This window comes from Marmota flaviventris, chromosome 1 (genome assembly GCF_047511675.1).
Source record: "Marmota flaviventris isolate mMarFla1 chromosome 1, mMarFla1.hap1, whole genome shotgun sequence".
Lineage (NCBI taxonomy): Eukaryota > Metazoa > Chordata > Mammalia > Rodentia > Sciuridae > Marmota > Marmota flaviventris.
In genome coordinates, this window is record NC_092498.1 from 205,721,745 (window position 1) to 205,739,431 (window position 17,687).

A 17,687-nucleotide genomic window follows, 5' to 3' on the forward strand; every position below is an offset into this window, starting at 1 on the left:
AGATCCCCTCTCCCACCCACCCCTCCCACACCCAGATGTCATCTCCGCAGTCCCCAGCACCTCTGACCTGTTTACACCTCTGGCCGCGGGTTTGGCTGGTGTTTACCTCTCCTCTTCCACCAGACCCGGTGCTCCCCAAGGGTGGGCACCCGCCCTGCTCTCCCCAGAGGCCCAGGAGCTAAGACTGGGCACAAGAGGGGACAACCGCTTCCCTCCAGGACTGTTTCCCAAACCAGCTAACAGGGCTGCTATGAAGCCTAGGACCGGCGGTGGATGCTTTGCAGCCCCTCTGGTTCCCATGAGGCCTTCAGGAGACAAAGTGGAGGCCTTAAGCAAGGCCTCAGCCTTTAGCAAGTTCTGGTTAAATCTACTGCTACCTCCATCTTACAGAAGACCCCAGAGGGACAGCCATTGCTCAGAGGCACCCCTACGGCAACTGGAACCCAGGTCTCAATAGTGTCCTCTGGCCTGGTGTGGTGGCAGACGCCTAGAATCCCAGCAGTTTGGGAGGCTGAGACAGGAGGATTGTGAGTTCAAAGCCAGCCTCAAGCAGTAGTGAGGCCCTAAGCAACTGGGTGAGACCCCGTCTCTAAATAAAATACAAAATAGGGCTGGGGTGTGGCTCAGTGGTCAAGTGCCCCTGAGTTCAATCCCCAGTACCCAAAAAAAAAAAAAAAAGAAAGAAAAAAAAAATAGTGTCCCTGGCACCTCCCCAGACCCATCTTGTTCTTGGGTCTGAGCTGTCCTCTTCGAACCTATCAGGGCTGGCCTATCTCCTCGGGCCAGGCACTGATGGCCTTATCAGAAGCTGCCAGGGGCCTTGGTTCCCCCACCCGCCCCACCCCCTGGGCTAGCATCTGCCACGTCTGTGGCCTCACCAGAGACAGCACCCAAAACCCAAAGCCTGGAGGGGCCTTTGGTTCTGATTGCGTCTGGAACCCTGCCCATCAGTCCACCCACACGCCTGCCCCCACTCAGACCTCCCTCCTGTGGCTTCCCCAGAGTACCCGCCACCCCCGGTGCTTGCCCCCTGTCCCACAGGCTCCCAGCTGCAATCCTGGCCCCATGGCTGCCTGCAGTGTGGCCTCTCTGAGCCTCAGCTTCCCCTCCCGTCCTGGTCAAGTTCTGGTGACGTCACTGTGGTCATTTACATGGTATTCAATGTATATAGCGGGTGCTCAATGTGTGTCCTATGAAAACTGAATACCCACTTCACCCATGTCACCTGCCTCCCTGGATGGTGACCCGTGGTTCTATCCATCCAAGGTGGGGTAGGCATGGATGTCACCAAGGAGCTGTCCCCAGTGGAGCTCAGAAGACACTAGGACAGGACAGTCAGGGAATGGCTGTCCTCACCCCTGCCTGCCTGGGGGCCTCCAGCCTGAGCACTGCTCCCGTGGTGTGCGACCAGGGGCCCCAGCCACCACGACAGGCCGCGATGTGGTGGGTCCTGCTTTATTCAGAGTCGGCAAGGACCCTCCCCGGCTGCTCCACACCCTCCGGGGGCGCGGGCGAGTCGAGGGGCCAGTGACCAGGGGACGCTCCGGGCTCCCCTGTCTGCTGGGCGCCCGCCCCGCCCTCCTCCGGCAGTGGGGACGCCCGGTCCTCGAGCCCAACTCAGCTTCGGCTTCTTGAACCGCAAGAGGCGACACTGTACAGGGCTTCCTGGACGGCGTGGGGACGGCGGCCACACGATGGCCAAGATTTAGGGGTCCGGTGGCGGGCAGAGCCGTCACCCGCAGTCTGAGGGGGCCACGGGCGGCCACCGGCGCGGCGGGCTCTGGGCTGCCTGGTCCGGGGGGCCGGGGCCGGGCCGGGGCGGCGGCGGCGGGGGCGGCGGGCGTATGGCTTGGGCGACGAGGCCGGGCAGGGCCTGCAGGGAGGTGCCCAGCGCGTCCAGGCGGCTCTCCAGGGCGGCCAGGCGGACCTCGAGTTCCTCCTGCTGGGCGTGCAGCTCGGACACCAGGTCATACATGACGCTCTGGGTCTGCCGGAGAGAGGAGAGCTGAGCGGGCGGAGGAGGGACGGGCACAGGGCAGCGGGGACCCAGCATGGGCGACCTGGGGCTGCAGCTGAGGGGGCGGTGGGGGATGGGCACGAATGCCAGGCTCAGGGCCAGGGGACCTGGAGGGCCCAGGAAGGGTGGCCGCAGCCGGAGGTGCCCTGGGGGTGACCTGGACATATGTAGCCACAGGGGACTTCAGCGGGGGCTCCCAGACCTGGAGGAGGCGCTGGGCTGGGGACAGGGGAGGCTCAGGGCCAGGGTCTGAGGGTTCCTGCTCCACACTGAGCTGGGGAGGGGGCGGGGCCTGATGAGATGGGGGTCTAGTCTAAGGATCACAGATCAGGGACGTGTCACTGGAACAATCACTGTTTCAGCAGCTGGTGGGGCGTCCCCGTCACCCCTGAAGCTTCCCCACAACCCAGAAAGGCGCTCCTGTTCACAGGGGCAGGAGACGACCCCAGGGACAGTCCCTGGCGCAGATGCCGCTCTGGCCGACAGGTGGCGCCAGAACCTCGCTCTGTGACTCTGACTGACGCGGCCAGGTCACAGTAGAGATCTGAGGACTCCCCAGGCAGCACACAGAGGAGGTCGGGACCTGATCCCTAGGAAGCTTGTCCCCCATGGGCCCCCCTCCACTGCCACCACCCCTGGGTGAGAGGGTGACATCTGCTGGCGCCTGAAGCGGCATCCAGCCATGGACGGATCTTTTGGGCTCTCTGAGGACAGTAAACCTCAGAGTCAACCCCCTTAAATTTAGAATTTACATTTTATTTTTCCATTAGCCAGAAATCTTGGAGACCATTCAAATTTAATATCGAGCCAGCGCCTGTGGCCCCAGCTCCCCCTGAAGCAGGAGGATCACCTGAGCTCAGGTGTTCAACACCTGCCTGGTCAACAGGTGAGGTTCCAAGACCAAACCAAACCAAAACGTACTGACCAAAAATTGAAGAATATTCTAACTTTTATTATTATTTTTAAAATTAGAAACTCATATAATCCAATCCGGTGAAAGACTTATTTCAAAGAAGGTTTTGTTAAATGTCTTTTTGCGAGGAGCGTAGGATGAAAGGGTGGGTCAATCTTTTAAAATCCACATTTCAGGGGCTGGGATTGTGGCTCAGCGGTAGAGCGCTCGCCTAGCACGGGCGGGACCCGGGTGTGATCCTCAGCACCACATAAAAATAAAGGCATTGTGTTGTGTCCATCTACAGCTAAAAAATAAATAATTTTTAAAAATCCAAATTTCAAGGCTGGGGTGAGGCTCACGGGCAGAGCCCCCGCTCACCTGGCGCAAGGCCATGGGTTCCAATTAAAGATAATTTTTAAAGTAATCATATTAGTATTTGAGACAGGTTTCCTGCTTTGTTGCCCAGGCTGGCCTCAAACTCCTGAGCTCAAGTGATCCTCCTGCCTCAGCCTCCGAGGGGCGGGGACTCCAGTCACCCCCCCCCCCGCCCCACCCCACCCCCACCCCCCGCCAGACACATCAGTCTTTTAAAATAAATCCAGATGCCAGTGTCAACAGGTAAAGATGCCACACGCAGAGGTAGATGCCTAGTGTCTCTCTTACATCAGGGCTACAGAGGACCCTGGTCCCCGGCCAGCACCTGTCCCTCCAGTCCTCTGCCCGCATCCTGCCCCGCCCGCTCACCTTGGCCAGCTCGGCCAGCGTGTTGGCCTGGTCATTCAGCTTCCCTTGTTCAATCTTCACACTGCGGAGCCTGGGGAGACACAGGAGGGTGAGTGGGGACAGGTGGCCGCTGCCGTGGGAATGGGATCCTTCATGCGCCCACCCGCAGTGGCCTTTGGGACATGCATCGGGTCTGCAGGGCGGAGGGCAGGTCAGCTCCCATGCTGTGGCCACTGGCTGAGGTGTCTGCAGGACTGGTCCCAATCAGAACCGTCCCGAGACCCAGGTGAATCTTCACACCAACCCATGGGACAGACATGCACCCTGCCTGCCTCTGAGGTGGGGGTTGGCATGCCCCGCGGGTGCCCGTCGCCACCACACACCCCAGGCTCCTGCCACCCCGAGCCCCACGGGTGACTTACTTTTGAGCCCTGGCAGGACCGGCAGAGCAGGAGGAAACCACGAGGCAATTTTACTCTCAGCCCAGCTGAGCCGCACGCGCCAGACCCCGCCCTGCCCTGCACCCCACCAGGGCCAAGCTGGGGGTCCCGTGGCAGAGGGGCTGCTGTTGTTCTGCAGGAGGGGCCCAGCCTTGAAGGCTCAGGGCCAGCCCCCAGGCAGGTGCCTGTCCTCGGTCTCTCCCCTCAGCAGTGTCCACACAGTCCTGGCCAAGTGGCCTCGCTGTGCACATTGGCCCGGACCCTGCAGATGGCGTTTCACCCAGAAAAGCTGAGGTATGAGGGGCACAGCCACTGCCCAGCGGCAGGCACCCCAGCAGGATTTGAACCCATAACTGCCCCTTGTTCTCTATGCCCTCGGCCCCTGGACAGCTGCCTGCGGGGGCAGCCAATGTGTGTGCTCTCCTGTCCCCACGGTCCCTTCTGTGCTGGTCAGCCCAGGGCACCACGTCAGGGAGCACTCACCTCCCCGCACCCCAGACCCAGCACTCCAAGCTCAGCCTTCGTAGGGCCCCCGGCAGGAGATGCCCATGGAGCCCCAGTCCAGAGAAGCAGAGATGGAAAGTCACCCCCAGCCCCGGAGCTCAGGGCTGGGTGCTGGGGAGCCCCAGGAACAGCAGGAGGCCGCCAGGAAACCCAGACAGCCTTGCACTGGGAATAGTATTCTTGGCTTCTCTGAACTGCCCTGTTTAGGGTGAACCATGTTCTCCCCCAAATTACCCCCACTCCCAGTACCTTAAAATGTGACCAAATAGGAAATAGGGTCTTTGCACGTGTCCTCAGCAAAGATAAGGTCATTAGGGTGGCCCTAATCCATTGTGACCAGTGTCCTTATAGAAAGGGGAGGGGATGGGGGAGCTCAGTTGAGGAGCACTTGTCTAGCATGCACGAGGCCCTGGGTTCCATCCCCAGCACCACGGAAAAACAAAGCAAAATAAACAAACAAAAACCCCTCCCATGGTAGCCAAGTGCTGTGCCCCGAGCCTGTCGTCCCATCTACTCAGAAGACTGAGGAAGGAGGATTCCTTGAGTCTAGGAGTTCAAGGCCAGCTGGACAACATAGCAAGACCCTGTCTCAAACAGAAACAAAAACAAGAGTCTTACCACAGTCATGTGACAAGGGGCTGCTGTCATCAGAAATCAGTCCAATGATAACAGTAAACACAATAAATGTAAACGGACTAAACTGTCTAGTTAAGGACGTCCTGGGTTTGGGCACCCCCCTGACCTCCCCCCTCCCCCCAAAAAAGACAGGGATGTAAAAGGCATGAGGAAGTCTTTAGGGTGACAGATATATTCATATCTTGGCTGTGGTGACAGTGTCATGGCGATAGTATACATATTTTAAAACCAACAAAACTGGGGGGGGGGAAGGGGAGGGATAGAGGATAGTTAATGGGTTTGATCCCCAGCACGGGAGGGTATAGGAGGGCACTGGAGGGCAACTGGCTGACAACCTCTAATTGTGATGTGTCAACATAGCTAGTCACAACACAAGTAAATAACATATACTTTGAGACAGGGTCTTGCCATGTCACCCAGGCTGGCCTTGAACTCCTGGGCTCGAGTGATCCTCCCGAGCAGCTGGGACCACAGATGTGGACCACCAGGCTCACGAGGAAATGAAAACCACTCGAAGAGATGGATATCACAATTACCTTGACCTGGTCTTCACACATACACACAGGCATGGAAACATCACACTGTACCCCGTAAGTCTGAACACTTATTTCTGTCAAGATTTTGAAAATATGAAAAAGCCAGGCGTGGTGGTACACACCTATGATCCCAGCAACTTGGGAGGCTGAGGCAAAAGGATGGCCAGCTTGAGGCCAGCCTCAACAACTTAGTGAGACTGTCTCTCAATAAAAAAAAAATAAGGCCTGGGGATGTGGCTCAGTGCCCTTGGGTCCAATCCCCAGAACCGAAAAGTAAAAATAAATAAACAAACAACATTGACTCCATCGTTTCTTTTACTTTCTTTGGAAGTGGAAATCGCACTGTTGTTCACGTGTTCTTCTGTCCTAGAAAGTAAAGCTTTCTCGGAAACACTCAGCTTCCCTGTTCAGCAGAACTGAACAGCAGGACAGAGACCATCTGGCCCCATGGCCTGAAATATTTACTACTTGTCCCTTTACTTGGAAAAACGCCCTTCCTGGCGACATTTCAGATCCACCTGAGGAACTGACGTTCATGCTGCACCCAGGACATCCCGTAACTGCTATTGGAAGTGGTCTGTGAGCTTTTTTTTAAGCTCCCTAAGTGACTCTAATGAGTGGCCAAGGATGAAACCCACTTGATTAAATAATTCCTGGGGCCAAGGGACAACAGAAGTAATCAAGTAGTTTCTAATTACGCCACACAACCTCACAGATCGGATCACACATTTCATTCCAAGCTTCCTGGGAGGCAGAGCAAAAAGGGAAAATAGTTTCAAAGCCAAAACATTCAACCATTCTTGTTATCCCAGAGAATAAAGTCTGCTTCCTCCACTTATTTTGGGTGGCTTCTGTGACTCATCTGAGGCAACTGTGGTGGCTGGTGCCTGGCCTGTCGCTTGCCACCCCCCCCCCCCATCTTCTTATCCTCCCCAGCACAGGAATGGCAGGTCCCAACCAACTGACCACTTGGCGTGGAGGGGACCCATGATGAGGCCACGGTGAGCTGCCTGGCCTGGCCCTTGGCCTCCTCCTGGGGGCCACAGCTGCCTCTAGGCCCGGCAGCCTGGGAAACATGAGCGGGAAAGTTGCTGGACTTACTGATGGATGGCTTGGAGGAACTTACGCTGGTGTTTCCGAACCCGGGCTTGGTCTGGCTTCTTCACCAGCCTGGTGTGTTTGTAGATGAGCCACGTCTCCCTGAGAACGTTAGCAGCGGCATTTTTTACCTGGGGTCAGAAAAAGAAGTTTTTCAGAGTAGGTAGAAAACCAGGGAAGGTTCTAGAAACCTCCAGGAACCCCCCAGGACTGGAGTCCCTGGAATGTAAGGTGGGGCTGTGCGAGTGGGAACCTCAGCGCAGTGCATCCGCCCGTTTTGATATCGCCTTGACATTTTTCATACGAGGGGTTGAACCCAGGGCCCTCTACCAGGGAGACACGTCCCCAGCTCTTTTTCATTTATATTTTGAAACAGGGTCTCACTACAGTGACCAGCAATCCTCCTGCCTCAGCCTCTCGAGTAGCTGGAATTTCGGGGCGTGCGCCACCATGCCTGGCTGAGGCCGCCCTCATTCTCTGTAGGGGGACACTGAGGCACAGAAGGTCAATCTGCAACCTGGCCAGGTCAGAGAGCACGCACATGGCACCAGAGGCGGGGTCCCAGGATCCGTGCTTCCCTGTCTGGCCTGGCTGGGCACAAGGGTGGCTCCCCAGGCCGCCGCCTGGGTCTGTGCACAGCGTGTAATCGTGCACACTGCGGGCAGGGCTCGCAGTCTGACCCAGGCAGGGCGGTGACTCAAGGGTGCCTAGGCGCGCCCACTGGTGCGGGGAAAGGCGAGCAGGAAAGGAGGCCGTGTCCAGGGCTGGGGTCCTCACCCGCTTGGTGAGCTGAGTGTCCATCATGAAATTATGCACGTGCTTTTCAGCCTTAGTGAGCTCCAGCTTCCGGGCCACCACGGCCACCACGAGCGCCGTGCAGCCAGCCCCCTGCAGGCAGAGCGAGGGGCACATCAGCCTCCAGCCCCAAGGTCGCCTCCTCCTCAGGAGGCCTGCCCTGTTCCACCCCTGCTGGGCTGCGCCAAACCCGAGAGGGCGGTAGATTCCCTTCTGGGAGCCCAGGCGACCTCCGGAACCCACAAAGAGCTCCTTCAGTCCCCAGCCACGCATTCTTCTCCCCTCCAGGCAGAGGGGGACTGAGATTCAGAGGAGAAAGGAGCAAGAAACAGACCTGCAGGCCACGCCCACAGCCACGCCCACAGCCACGCCCACGGCGGCAGGAGGATTTGGAAGATTTTGTTCTAGGCTTCGGGGTCTTGGACAGGAGACGAGCCGACATACACAGGGCCACCAAACAGGGTCAGAGGTCAGGCTGGGGCTCAGGGCATTTGCGGGAGGGGAAAGGCAGCGGGGGCCCAGGAAGAATGGGAGCTCCCCTGTGGCGGTTGGGGACTTGCTTGTGGGCCCCCTACTTGCTCAGGGCAGCCAGGGAGACAGGGAAGGGCAAGGCCAAGGTGGGAGGGAGACAGAGGAGAGTGACACAGGAGTAGAGGAATGGGGGGGTGAGTTCTGCCACCGAGAAGCAGGGGACAGGGAACCTCAGACACCCAGGGGTGTCGCAGGCGCAGGGAGGCAGGTGGTGGTGGTGGGGGGCTGAGGCAGCAGAAGGCACCCATGACTGAGCCACCAGCTGCTTCCTTCTGCCACTGCCCAGTCACAGGCTGGGAGCAGGGAAAGGACCCTGAGGGTGGGGACGAGGACGGCTGAACGTTTCTCTGGGGATAGAAGGAAAAACATTTATGGGAAGGAGCGGGGAAGGGCCAGGACATTATCAAAAAAGTCCTGGATGGGTTTGAATACCAACATGCCAAGCCTGGGTGGGTGGGCAAAAGGGGAAGCAGGGGCTTCCCACCTGGACCAGAATGAGGGTCTAGAGAGGATGCAGAGGCCGCTTCTCAGGAAAATCTCTGTCAACAGGGAAAAAGCAATTTGCTGGGAAACTCTGGAACACTATGCAGCCAAGAAAAAGGACAACTGAGGGATCCATGTAGAAGCACATGGGCGCTTCACAGATACAGTCTAGACATGATGTTGGCCAATCAGTGTCAGCTTCCAGAAGGCCAGGCTGGGGTGCCCTGAAGTTTAAGAACAAGAATCTCATAGATGGTGCTGGAAATTGGAGTCTGTGAGGCAGCGAGCACAAGGAGATGCGCTTGGGTAAAGATGGAAGGGGAGAGGGTTGATAGAAGAGGGAGAAAAAGACCTGGCTGAAACGTCCAGGTGTGGCTTCATGTGACCCCTAAGGCTGAATGGAAAGGGCGGAGGGCCCTGGGTTCTGTGCCCACCACCGAAATCCAAAAAGTCCACCATATAGACCTGAGTGACCAGTTCCATGTGCACTGGGGCAAGGGCAGGGAGCAGGCTGCAGGGTAGACACAGAACTTTCTGGAAGGAGCTACGCTGACAGCCACGCCCATTAAGGGAACGTGGCTTCTCCACTTCATCCTGGCCCCCCTGGGTTCGAAGTCCTCCTGCACCAGCTGCCTGGGGAGGGGAGGGGGCACGGTCTCCCGCTTTCCCCCTGGACTCCAGGATGAAGTGCAGCGTCCACACCGCGTCCCTCCCTCCGCAGAAGCGCGTGCAGCCAGTTTGGGGGGGGGGGCGAGTCCCCTCGCAGCAGAAGCGAGGCCTGGGCTCCCGGCGGGCGGCCAGCAGGGGGTGAGAGGATGGGGAGAGCGGGAGGGAAGGGAACAGAGCGAGGGGGGCGGCGGCGGGGGCGGGAGGAAGGAAGAGCGCTTGTGGAGGAGATGAAAGAAACTTGGCGAAAAAGAAGGTTCCAGAAGGAGGAGATGATAGAAAGGAAACGGATGATGGAATCAGGGAAAAGAGGACGCCCACGCCCACGAAGGCGGATTGAGAAGCCCAGGAGAGCAGGAGGCTGCTGGCCCGAGTCCACAGACGTGCCGCAGTGGGGAAGCCACACAGGGTCCTGGGCTTCTGGAAGCCAGCCAAGGATGGGGGCAGGGCGGGGCTGTGACCTCCAGACACTGACGGGCTGCCCAGGGCACTCATGGTTCCAAAGCATAAATGAGCCTAGTTTTTGTAGCAAGAGGAGAAAGTGGCACAGAACAAGCTGGGAAACCAAGGCCCCGAACCAGGGCTATGAATAAACTGGGCTACAGAGAATAAGGGGGCAAAGATGATACTCCACTCAGAGTGGACCTCAGCTCCTGGAGGGAGCTACTCAGCCAGAGCTGGAAGAGCCCACTAAGAGACCCCAAGGCCTGAGGGTGCAGATGTCACACGACAGGAGAGGGAAGAAGCAGGGGAGGAAGGGTGGGCTGGCAGGACCTCAGGGCTCTGGAGGGGGGGCTCTGGGCAGGACAGAGGCAAGGGCGGGGCTGAAGTGGGGTGTCTCCGGCCCTTACCATGATGCCGGTGAGCAGGCACACGCCCTTCCCGCAGTAGGTGTGGGGCACCATGTCACCATAGCCAATGGAGAGGAAGGTGATGGAGATGAGCCACATGGCCCCCAGGAAGTTGCTGGTCACTTCTTGCTTGTCGTGGTACCTGGGGAGCAGGGGTGGGGCTGCCATCAGTTCACGGTGATGTCTCGGCCCGTCACACCCCTGGGGCAGGGCCGGGACTGAGGGCACCTGCCCACCTTGCCCACCGGCTGCACCAGGCCCTGACCTCGGCCACAGAGAGTGGGTCAGTCCGGGGCGTGGTTCTGCTGGGGGCAGGAGGCAAGGGCGCCCACAGCCTCCCTCCCTCCCTCTCTCCCAACCCTCCCCCTTGCCGGACACCCAAGCTGCTGCTCCCCAGCCCTGGTGACAGGACAAAGAAGGGCCCAGGTGAGGGTGCACCTACACACGTGCACACAATCCCTCTCCCAACAGACACACACACGGGGACACAGGTGGCTGAGGGTGCCAGAAGCAGCAAGGAGTGAAGGCAAGGATTTAGGTGAGACACCAGGAAGAACTTCCTCAGCCGGCGAGGCCCCGGAGAAGGAGAACTATTGGACAGGCCAGCGGATGGAGCCCAGGACTTAGGAGAAGGAAAGCCAATACGCAGGGGAGGCACCAAGGCCCAAACCCGGGGTCTTGGGTTTGAGAAGAAGGGGGCAGGTCACTTGGCACAGGGGACAGGCCTGGGGCTATAGTCCGGTATCCAGGGGAACAATCCCCAAGAACTTAGAAAGGACACAACTTTGTCCCAGTCTCAGCCAGGACTGGGGCCCCAGCCACAGGGGTTCAGAGGCACATCTGTGGCCGACTCAGGGTAGGGGCTGGAGGTTGGTTCTCTGGGTCTGGAGCAGCTGGAGGCCTGTCTGCTACCCTTCACCTCCCGGACAACTCTGGATGTCCAGTTCCAACCGACAAGACCGCTGTCAGGGAGTCAGGGGCCCTTCCGCGCTGACCTCGGCCTTCCCAGCCTCCAGAAGCCGAGGCCAGCCTGTGGAGACCACCCGGGGGCAATTAAAGTCAGCAGCCGGCTGGGGAGACGGGAGGTGGGGACCCCTAGGCCGGCGGGGCACAGGGAGGTTTGGAAGGAGCAGTTGTGCTGGACACAGCCTGGGGACAGGGGTCTGGGGGAGGGAAGGAGGTGGAGGCCTCCCGAAGGGGAGCTGGGAGGATGGAGCCCCCTGATCAGCTGTTTGGGGGTCTCCAACCGCCGAGGCTTGGATGCTTTTCAAGGCCCCTCCAGTCTGGGCTTAGGCTGCTCACGAGGTGGGGGATCAGAGACAGAACCCCGTCTTACACAGAGGCATGAGTCCCAAACTGCCCCAGCCTCAATGGGGGTGAGGGGGGACCACCAGCACCGCGGCCCCAGGAGCCAGGAGGGTGGGGGCGGAGGCAGGTGAGGCCACGCCCACTGGAGCATGAGGCCACGCCCACTGGAGCATGGGGGGCTGCTGCCGAGAACCCCAGGGGCAGAGGCGAGGAGCATGCAGGAGGCGGGGTGGGGCCAGCAGCGGGGGCAAGCATCATTGCTGGGCTCAGAATTTAGGATTGGCTGCCCTTGGCCCTGCCCCGTCCCCACCTCACCTGGGGGAGAGGCCTGCAGGGAATCAACTTGGACCTCAGGGACACCTGACCATGGGCCACCCCAGACCTACTCCTGACTCACTCCTGTCCTGATGGGTGGGGATGGGCTCCGGGACTGGCACCGGCACATCAGGGGTCCAAGAAGACCCCTGCAATGACTCCCAGATGGCAGACTTGATCCCCAGAGGAGCTGGCCCCGGCCACTGTGAACTAGCCATCGGGTCTGAGAGGGGCTGCAGGAGGGGTAGGGCGAGCCCCTCTTGGACAAGGAAGCCCAGGACAAGTCCTGTTGCCCTCAGAGACTCAGTTTCTTCATCTGTAAGTTGGGCTGATGGTCTGCCGCCATCCAGGGCTGTCCAGACCCCACAGAAGCCCTGAAGGCCGGGTGACCCCAACCCACTAAGCACTCAGGAGGGGGCTTCAGAGCCGTCCAAACAGGACGCTTCTCCAAGCGCCTTCCTCAGGCGAGACAAGGACCCAGGCTCAGAGAAGATGGCCTCCAGCCAGCGGGGGGTGCCCCCAGCTCCCCTGGGCAGCGCTGGCAGCCCCGCTGGCCCTCACTCGGTTGTCGGCAGCTAATCTTAAATTCCCAGCAGCGGGGCCGCGCGGGGGCTGCAGCTCTGAGCGCGCTGAGCTCGGCCAAGGGCGGGACTCACATGTTCTCCCTACAGTCCGGCAGGGCGGGCAGAGGGAGAAGGAAAGCTGGTTACCGTGGGGGCAGGGGAACAGGGGCGTGGGGTGTCCCTGTCCCGCTGCGTCCTGCTGCCTCTGCCACCCTGGCCAGAGGTCCCGGAGGAGCACGGGAGGCCTGCGGAGGGGAGGTGGGGAGAGCGGGAGCCCCGCCCACGTTGGGGGAGGAGCCAAGGGTGGCCCAGGACACCCCCTCCCCACAGCTGGGATGAAGGTCCTCAGGAATGAGCGTTGAGACCACAAATGGGGCCAGGGGGCACCACAGGGCTCTGGGGAAGGGTGATGAGTGGAAGCCAAGGTCACGGGAGCCGTGGATGGGGGGGGACCGAGGCCCGGGTCCCCAGCCCTCCCGCTCGGCCTGGCGGCCTGGGGCGCACCTCTCACACACGCGCACGGTCCAGGCCGCGATGATCCAGGAGGAGATGCTGAAGACGAGCAGCACGGTGCCCGGGCAGATGGTCATGAGCGTCTTCATGACGAAGCGCGTGTTGAAGGTGATCTTGTTGAGCGCCCCGATGCTGCGGCTCGAGGCGTCCGTGAAGATCTTGCTGTGCAGCAGCATCACGCGGCCCAGCAGGTAGAGGCGGAGGAACATCGGGATGGACAGCAGCACGTCCACGTCGGCCTCGGCCACCGACGGCGCGTACGTGAAGGCCAGCCGCGCCGTCCACGTGAAGCGGTAGTGGCCGGGCACCGGGTGGATGGCGCACACGGCGAGCTCCAGCGAGATGAGGAAGACGCGCTCGCAGGTCATGGCGATGCGCCAGTCATCCGCGCCGTTGTCCACCATGAACAGCTGCCGAGAGCGGACGCAAGGAGGACGGTGGGTCCCGGACTCGCACCCAGGTCCCACCCCCAAGAGCGCCCTTGCCGGGAAACCCAACCCAGCCTCAGGTTCCCAAGAAAAGTCAGAAGCTGGCCTCAGAGGAGGCTCCCTAGTTCTCAGCTCTGGCCAGATTCAAACTGAACATCACATGGGCCGGGCACGTCTGCCACCCCAGAGGCTCGGGAGGCTGAGAAAGGAGGATCGCAAGTTCAAAGCCAACCTCAGCAAAAGTGAGGCACTAAGCAACTCAGCGAGACCCTGTCTCTAAATACAAAATAAAAAGGGCTGGGGAGGCGGCTCAGTGGTTAAGCGCCCTGGTTCAATCCCTGGTTCCAAAACAGAACAAGATCAAAAACACACAAAGACCTATGCTAACAAGACCGGTGTGTGGACAGGAGAGGAGGAGACCAGGGATGACAGTGAACACATGAGAAACCACACGAGGACATGGCGACAGAACGGCCACTTATAAGGCAAGAAGAGCGGGCCCAGGGACCCACCCCCTGCTGGCCCCTTGATCTTGAACTCGTGGCCTCCAGAACTGCGAGAAGACCCATCTGTGTAGTTTAGGCCATTCCACTTGTGGTATTTTACTTATAGCAGCCGCACCGAACTCACGCAGATTTTGATTAACTTATTAATATTGTGAGGTTCGATTTATATGAAACGTCCAGAGGGGGCGGATCCAGAGACAGAGAGCATGGCTGCCAGGGGCCAGGGAGGGGGTGGGGAGTGACTGCTGATGGGGATGGGGTCTCCTTCTGGGATTTTGGAAATGTTCTAGAACTAGATAGAAGTAACGTTTACATAACATTGCAAATGCCCCTGAACTGTTCCTCTTTAGAATGGTTACAGTCATATTATATGAATTTTACCTTAGTAAAAAATATCTAGTGGGATGCAGTGGTTCCCACCTACAATCCTAGCTACTGGGGAGGCTGAGGCAGGAGGATCACAAGTTTGAGACCAGCCTCAGCAACTTAGCGAGGCCTTAAGCAACTTAGTGAGACCCTGTCTCAAAATAAAAATATAAACAGGGCTGGGGATGTGGCTCAGTGGTACACTACATGCCTAGCATACACAGGACACTGGATTCAATTCCCAACAGTGCCAAAAATAATAATAATAAAATTAAATTAATAAAATCAAACAGGAGCAAGTCAGGGGTGTGGCTCAGTGGAAGAGTACTTCCCTGGCACACGTGAAGCCCTGGGTTCCATCCACAACACAAGAAAGACAGTCAGAAAGATAGACAGACTGATGACCTTAGAAACAGAGGAAATTGGAGACTGGGGGTGTGGCTCAGTGGTAGAGCGCTAGGCCCTGGGTTTGATTCCCCAGTACTGCCCAGAGGGAGGGGGCAGTTAGACAGACGTGCACAGAGAAAATGGCATGTGAGCTTCCAGACCAGTGACGCATCCACAAGCCAAGAGTACCGAGACTGCAGGGGCACCAGAAACCAGGAAGGAGGCCTGGAGTGGCCCCCACAGACCTGAGGAGGAGCCAGCCCTGCTGAGGCCTTGGTCTTGAACCTTCAGCCTCCAGGACAGGCAGAGGGTGCATCTGTGTTGAGGGCACTCCGTGTGGGTCTCTGCACCGGCTCCCTGGCTCATCAATACAGAGGTGCACCCTTTCTATTGTACAGAGGCTCTATGTTTCATTTTGGTTATCCATCCATTCACCGAGGGACCTTGGTGTGTGTGTGGGGGGGGTGCGTGTGGGGAGTGGTACTAGGGATTGAACTCAGGGGCACTTGACCACTGAGTCCCATCTCCAGCCCTATTTTGTATTTTGTTTATTTAGAGACAGGGTCTCACTGAGTTGCTTAGGGTCTTGCTAGGTTGCTGAGGCTGGCTTTGAACTCCTGATCCTCCTGCCTCGGCCTCCTGAGCCGCTGGGATTTCATTAAGGGAAATTCGTACATGGTTTCTACTTTCTGTCTGTTGTGAAAGATGGTCTTATAAACATTTGTGTGGATGTTGATTTTTGTTTCTCTTGGGGGGTGAACCTAGGAGGGGGACTGTTAGGGGCCAGGGTAACCTCCTGGTTAGCTAGAATCCGCCCTCCACACCTGAGTTCCATATCGCACAGTCAGCCACCCACGGACTGAAAATATTTTGAAAAAAAAAATCCCATCTGTACTCTTTTTCTTGTCACGATTCCCTAAACAACACAGCGCATGCACGTTTATGTTGTGTTAGGTGTTCTCGGCCATCTAGAGATGATTTAGAGTCCAAAGGAGGTCATCTGCAGGAACTTGAGCGTCCTGGGGTTTGGGTATCTGTGGGGGTCCTGGCACCAATCCTGCAGGGATCCCCAGGGCTGGCTGTATTGGAGGAACTGACAGACACCTGTCCCCAACAGCCAGCCCCCAGAGACACGTGCACATGGCACAGATGGAGATTTCCCACTCGCCTGTTCTGCCAGCCTGAGGCCCCTGGAGCTCAGGGGTCTGAGGCGAGGGCAGGAGCCCAGGCCGGTGCTGCTCACCGGGCGCCGAGGGGCCTGAGCTGGCTCCACAGCAGGAGGCCAGCGCCAGGCCCAGCGACTCTTCCTATTGGGAAGGACATCGGGTGCCTCCCAGTAGAAACAGGGCCTGCTTCCGGGGCTGCGAAAGCCACCAGGAAGCCACCAGGGCCATGAAGCCCACTGTGTCCCAGCCCCCTGGCTCTGCCCTCCTTCACCTCCCCACCTGTTCCCGTCTGGAGAGGAGCCACAAAAGTCAACAGGCAGACGCGCTGCAGGGAGGGGGTGACGACGCGGTGACTCTCCACCGAGAACTTTGGTTTTTGTCAAGGAGACTATTTGTCCTGTGTGTCCTGGGGAGCGGGGGCCCCAGCTGGGCTGACCGGGGGACTCTGGGGCCCAGGGTGAGGAGGCACTGACCTGGATCTCCCGGGCGTGGTAGAGGACCACGAGGCCCAGTAGGATGGCGGTGGACAGGCTGATGAGGCATTTCAGGGCGAACGAATAGAGCGAGTCCTGGGGAGAGGGAGAGGGCGCTGGGGGGGCTCCCAAGCACCACCCCACCAGGCCCCTGGGGACAGCAGCTGGCCAGAGGGGGCTCCTCCCCATGGCCGCCCCGGTGCCCGCTGAGCCTCCATCTCCTGAGCTGCCTGTCCCGGCCTGGTCTCACTTGGGTCCTGTGTTTATAAGGCCTGGTCCCTTATGGCCCCGGGATGTCGCGAGGCCTGCTGGGCCATGGACTGGCACCTCCGTCTGCAGGCCTGGCTCCCTCCAGCCCCCGTCTCCGGGCAGACAAGCCCTGGTTTCTCTCTGTCCTCACACCCGCTTGGTGACACAGAGGGCTCACAGAGCCAGGCTGGTGACATACCGACCACTCTAGACGGGGAGGGAGAGCGTGGCCTGAGCCTAGCCCAGCCTTCCCTGGGGTCCCCCTCCCCAGCTCACCCGGGGAGCAGCAGAGGGAGGGGCTGGAGTGGCAGAGGGAGCCCCAGGGTCCCCTGCATTCCCCGCCCGCCTCCCTGGGGGCCCTGAGGTGCCTGGGCGGGGGCTGTGCCTACCTTGGTGTACACCCCCCAGGACAGCTCGGTCTCCGTCACCATGACGACGATGCCAAACATGCCGAAGATGAGGGCGTAGTCACTGAGCCGTTTCCGCTTCTCAAAGAGGGCCCTGCGGTGGCCCAGGCGGTGGCCCACAGTCGGGGTCTTCCCAGGGCCCCTCCGCCTGCCTGCTTCGTCCTCCTCCTCCTCCTCCTCCTCCTCCTCCTGGTCCTGGGGCTGCCCCCGGGGGCTGCCTGGCGAGAGCCTGGACGGCTCGCTCTTGGCCACCACCACCTGGAGGCCGGGGCTGGGCGGGGGGTGCAGGGGGCGGCCTGCTTCAGGGTCCAGAGGGTCTCGGCCCAGAACACCTGGCCCGCTGCCCGGCGGCCGCCCCACGCTACCATTATGGCTGTGGCCGTTCATGACCACCTGGCTGCCGGGGCTGGACTCCCTGCAGGCCACCCGGAGCCCGGCATGGCTCAGTGGCTGGGCTCCTGCGCTGACCTGCGGAGAGCAGAGGGACTTAGTCACAGGAAGGCCTTGGTGACTGACCAGAAGAGCAGGGATCAGCACCACCGTTCCAGAACATTCGAAGGAAGGCACAGGCCACCTCGGGAGGCTCAGAATGCCAACATGTGGGTCACCATCCAGAAACATCAAGTCAGCCTGTGGCCTCTCGGCTTGGACACCCCCACCCCGCCCAGCGCCGTCATTTGCTAAACCAAACTCCTTACTGCGGCCAAGAGGCCCTCTGTGCTCAGCCTTCCGCCCATCCCACCCCAGGCTCACTCCCTCCCAGCCACGCCGGCCTCCGCATGACCCCAGCAAGTCCTGCTCTGAGCCTTTGCAGGGGCTGTGCCCTCTGCC

General features: G+C 59.5%; 1 protein-coding gene across 1 annotated transcript; it reads right to left on the reverse strand.

Annotated features, from left to right (window-relative positions):
• Positions 1 to 1,732: 1,732 nt before the first annotated feature.
• Kcnn1 (potassium calcium-activated channel subfamily N member 1) lies at positions 1,733 to 17,303 on the reverse strand. The gene is made up of 8 exons (XM_071609676.1): positions 16,839 to 17,303; positions 16,201 to 16,296; positions 12,866 to 13,284; positions 10,176 to 10,317; positions 7,627 to 7,737; positions 6,853 to 6,980; positions 3,657 to 3,726; positions 1,733 to 1,987 (listed from the first exon to the last, which is right to left on the reverse strand). The coding sequence occupies exons 1-8, from the start codon at positions 17,241 to 17,243 to the stop codon at positions 1,733 to 1,735; spliced, it is 1,626 nt and encodes a 541-aa protein (XP_071465777.1). The 5' UTR covers positions 17,244 to 17,303.
• Positions 17,304 to 17,687: the final 384 nt, after the last annotated feature.

Excerpts from the sequence above, each read along its gene's own strand:
- Kcnn1 (XM_071609676.1), bottom strand. The coding sequence starts at position 17,243 with ATGAACGGCCACAGCCATAATGGTAGCGTGGGGCGGCCGCCGGGCAGC. Across the intron at positions 13,285-16,200 it reads ACCACGCCCGGGAGATCCAG|CTGTTCATGGTGGACAACGG; the intron begins GTCAGTGCCTCC and ends CGCTCTCGGCAG. Across the intron at positions 1,988-3,656 it reads CGCTGGCCGAGCTGGCCAAG|ACCCAGAGCGTCATGTATGA; the intron begins GTGAGCGGGCGG and ends TCTCTCCGGCAG.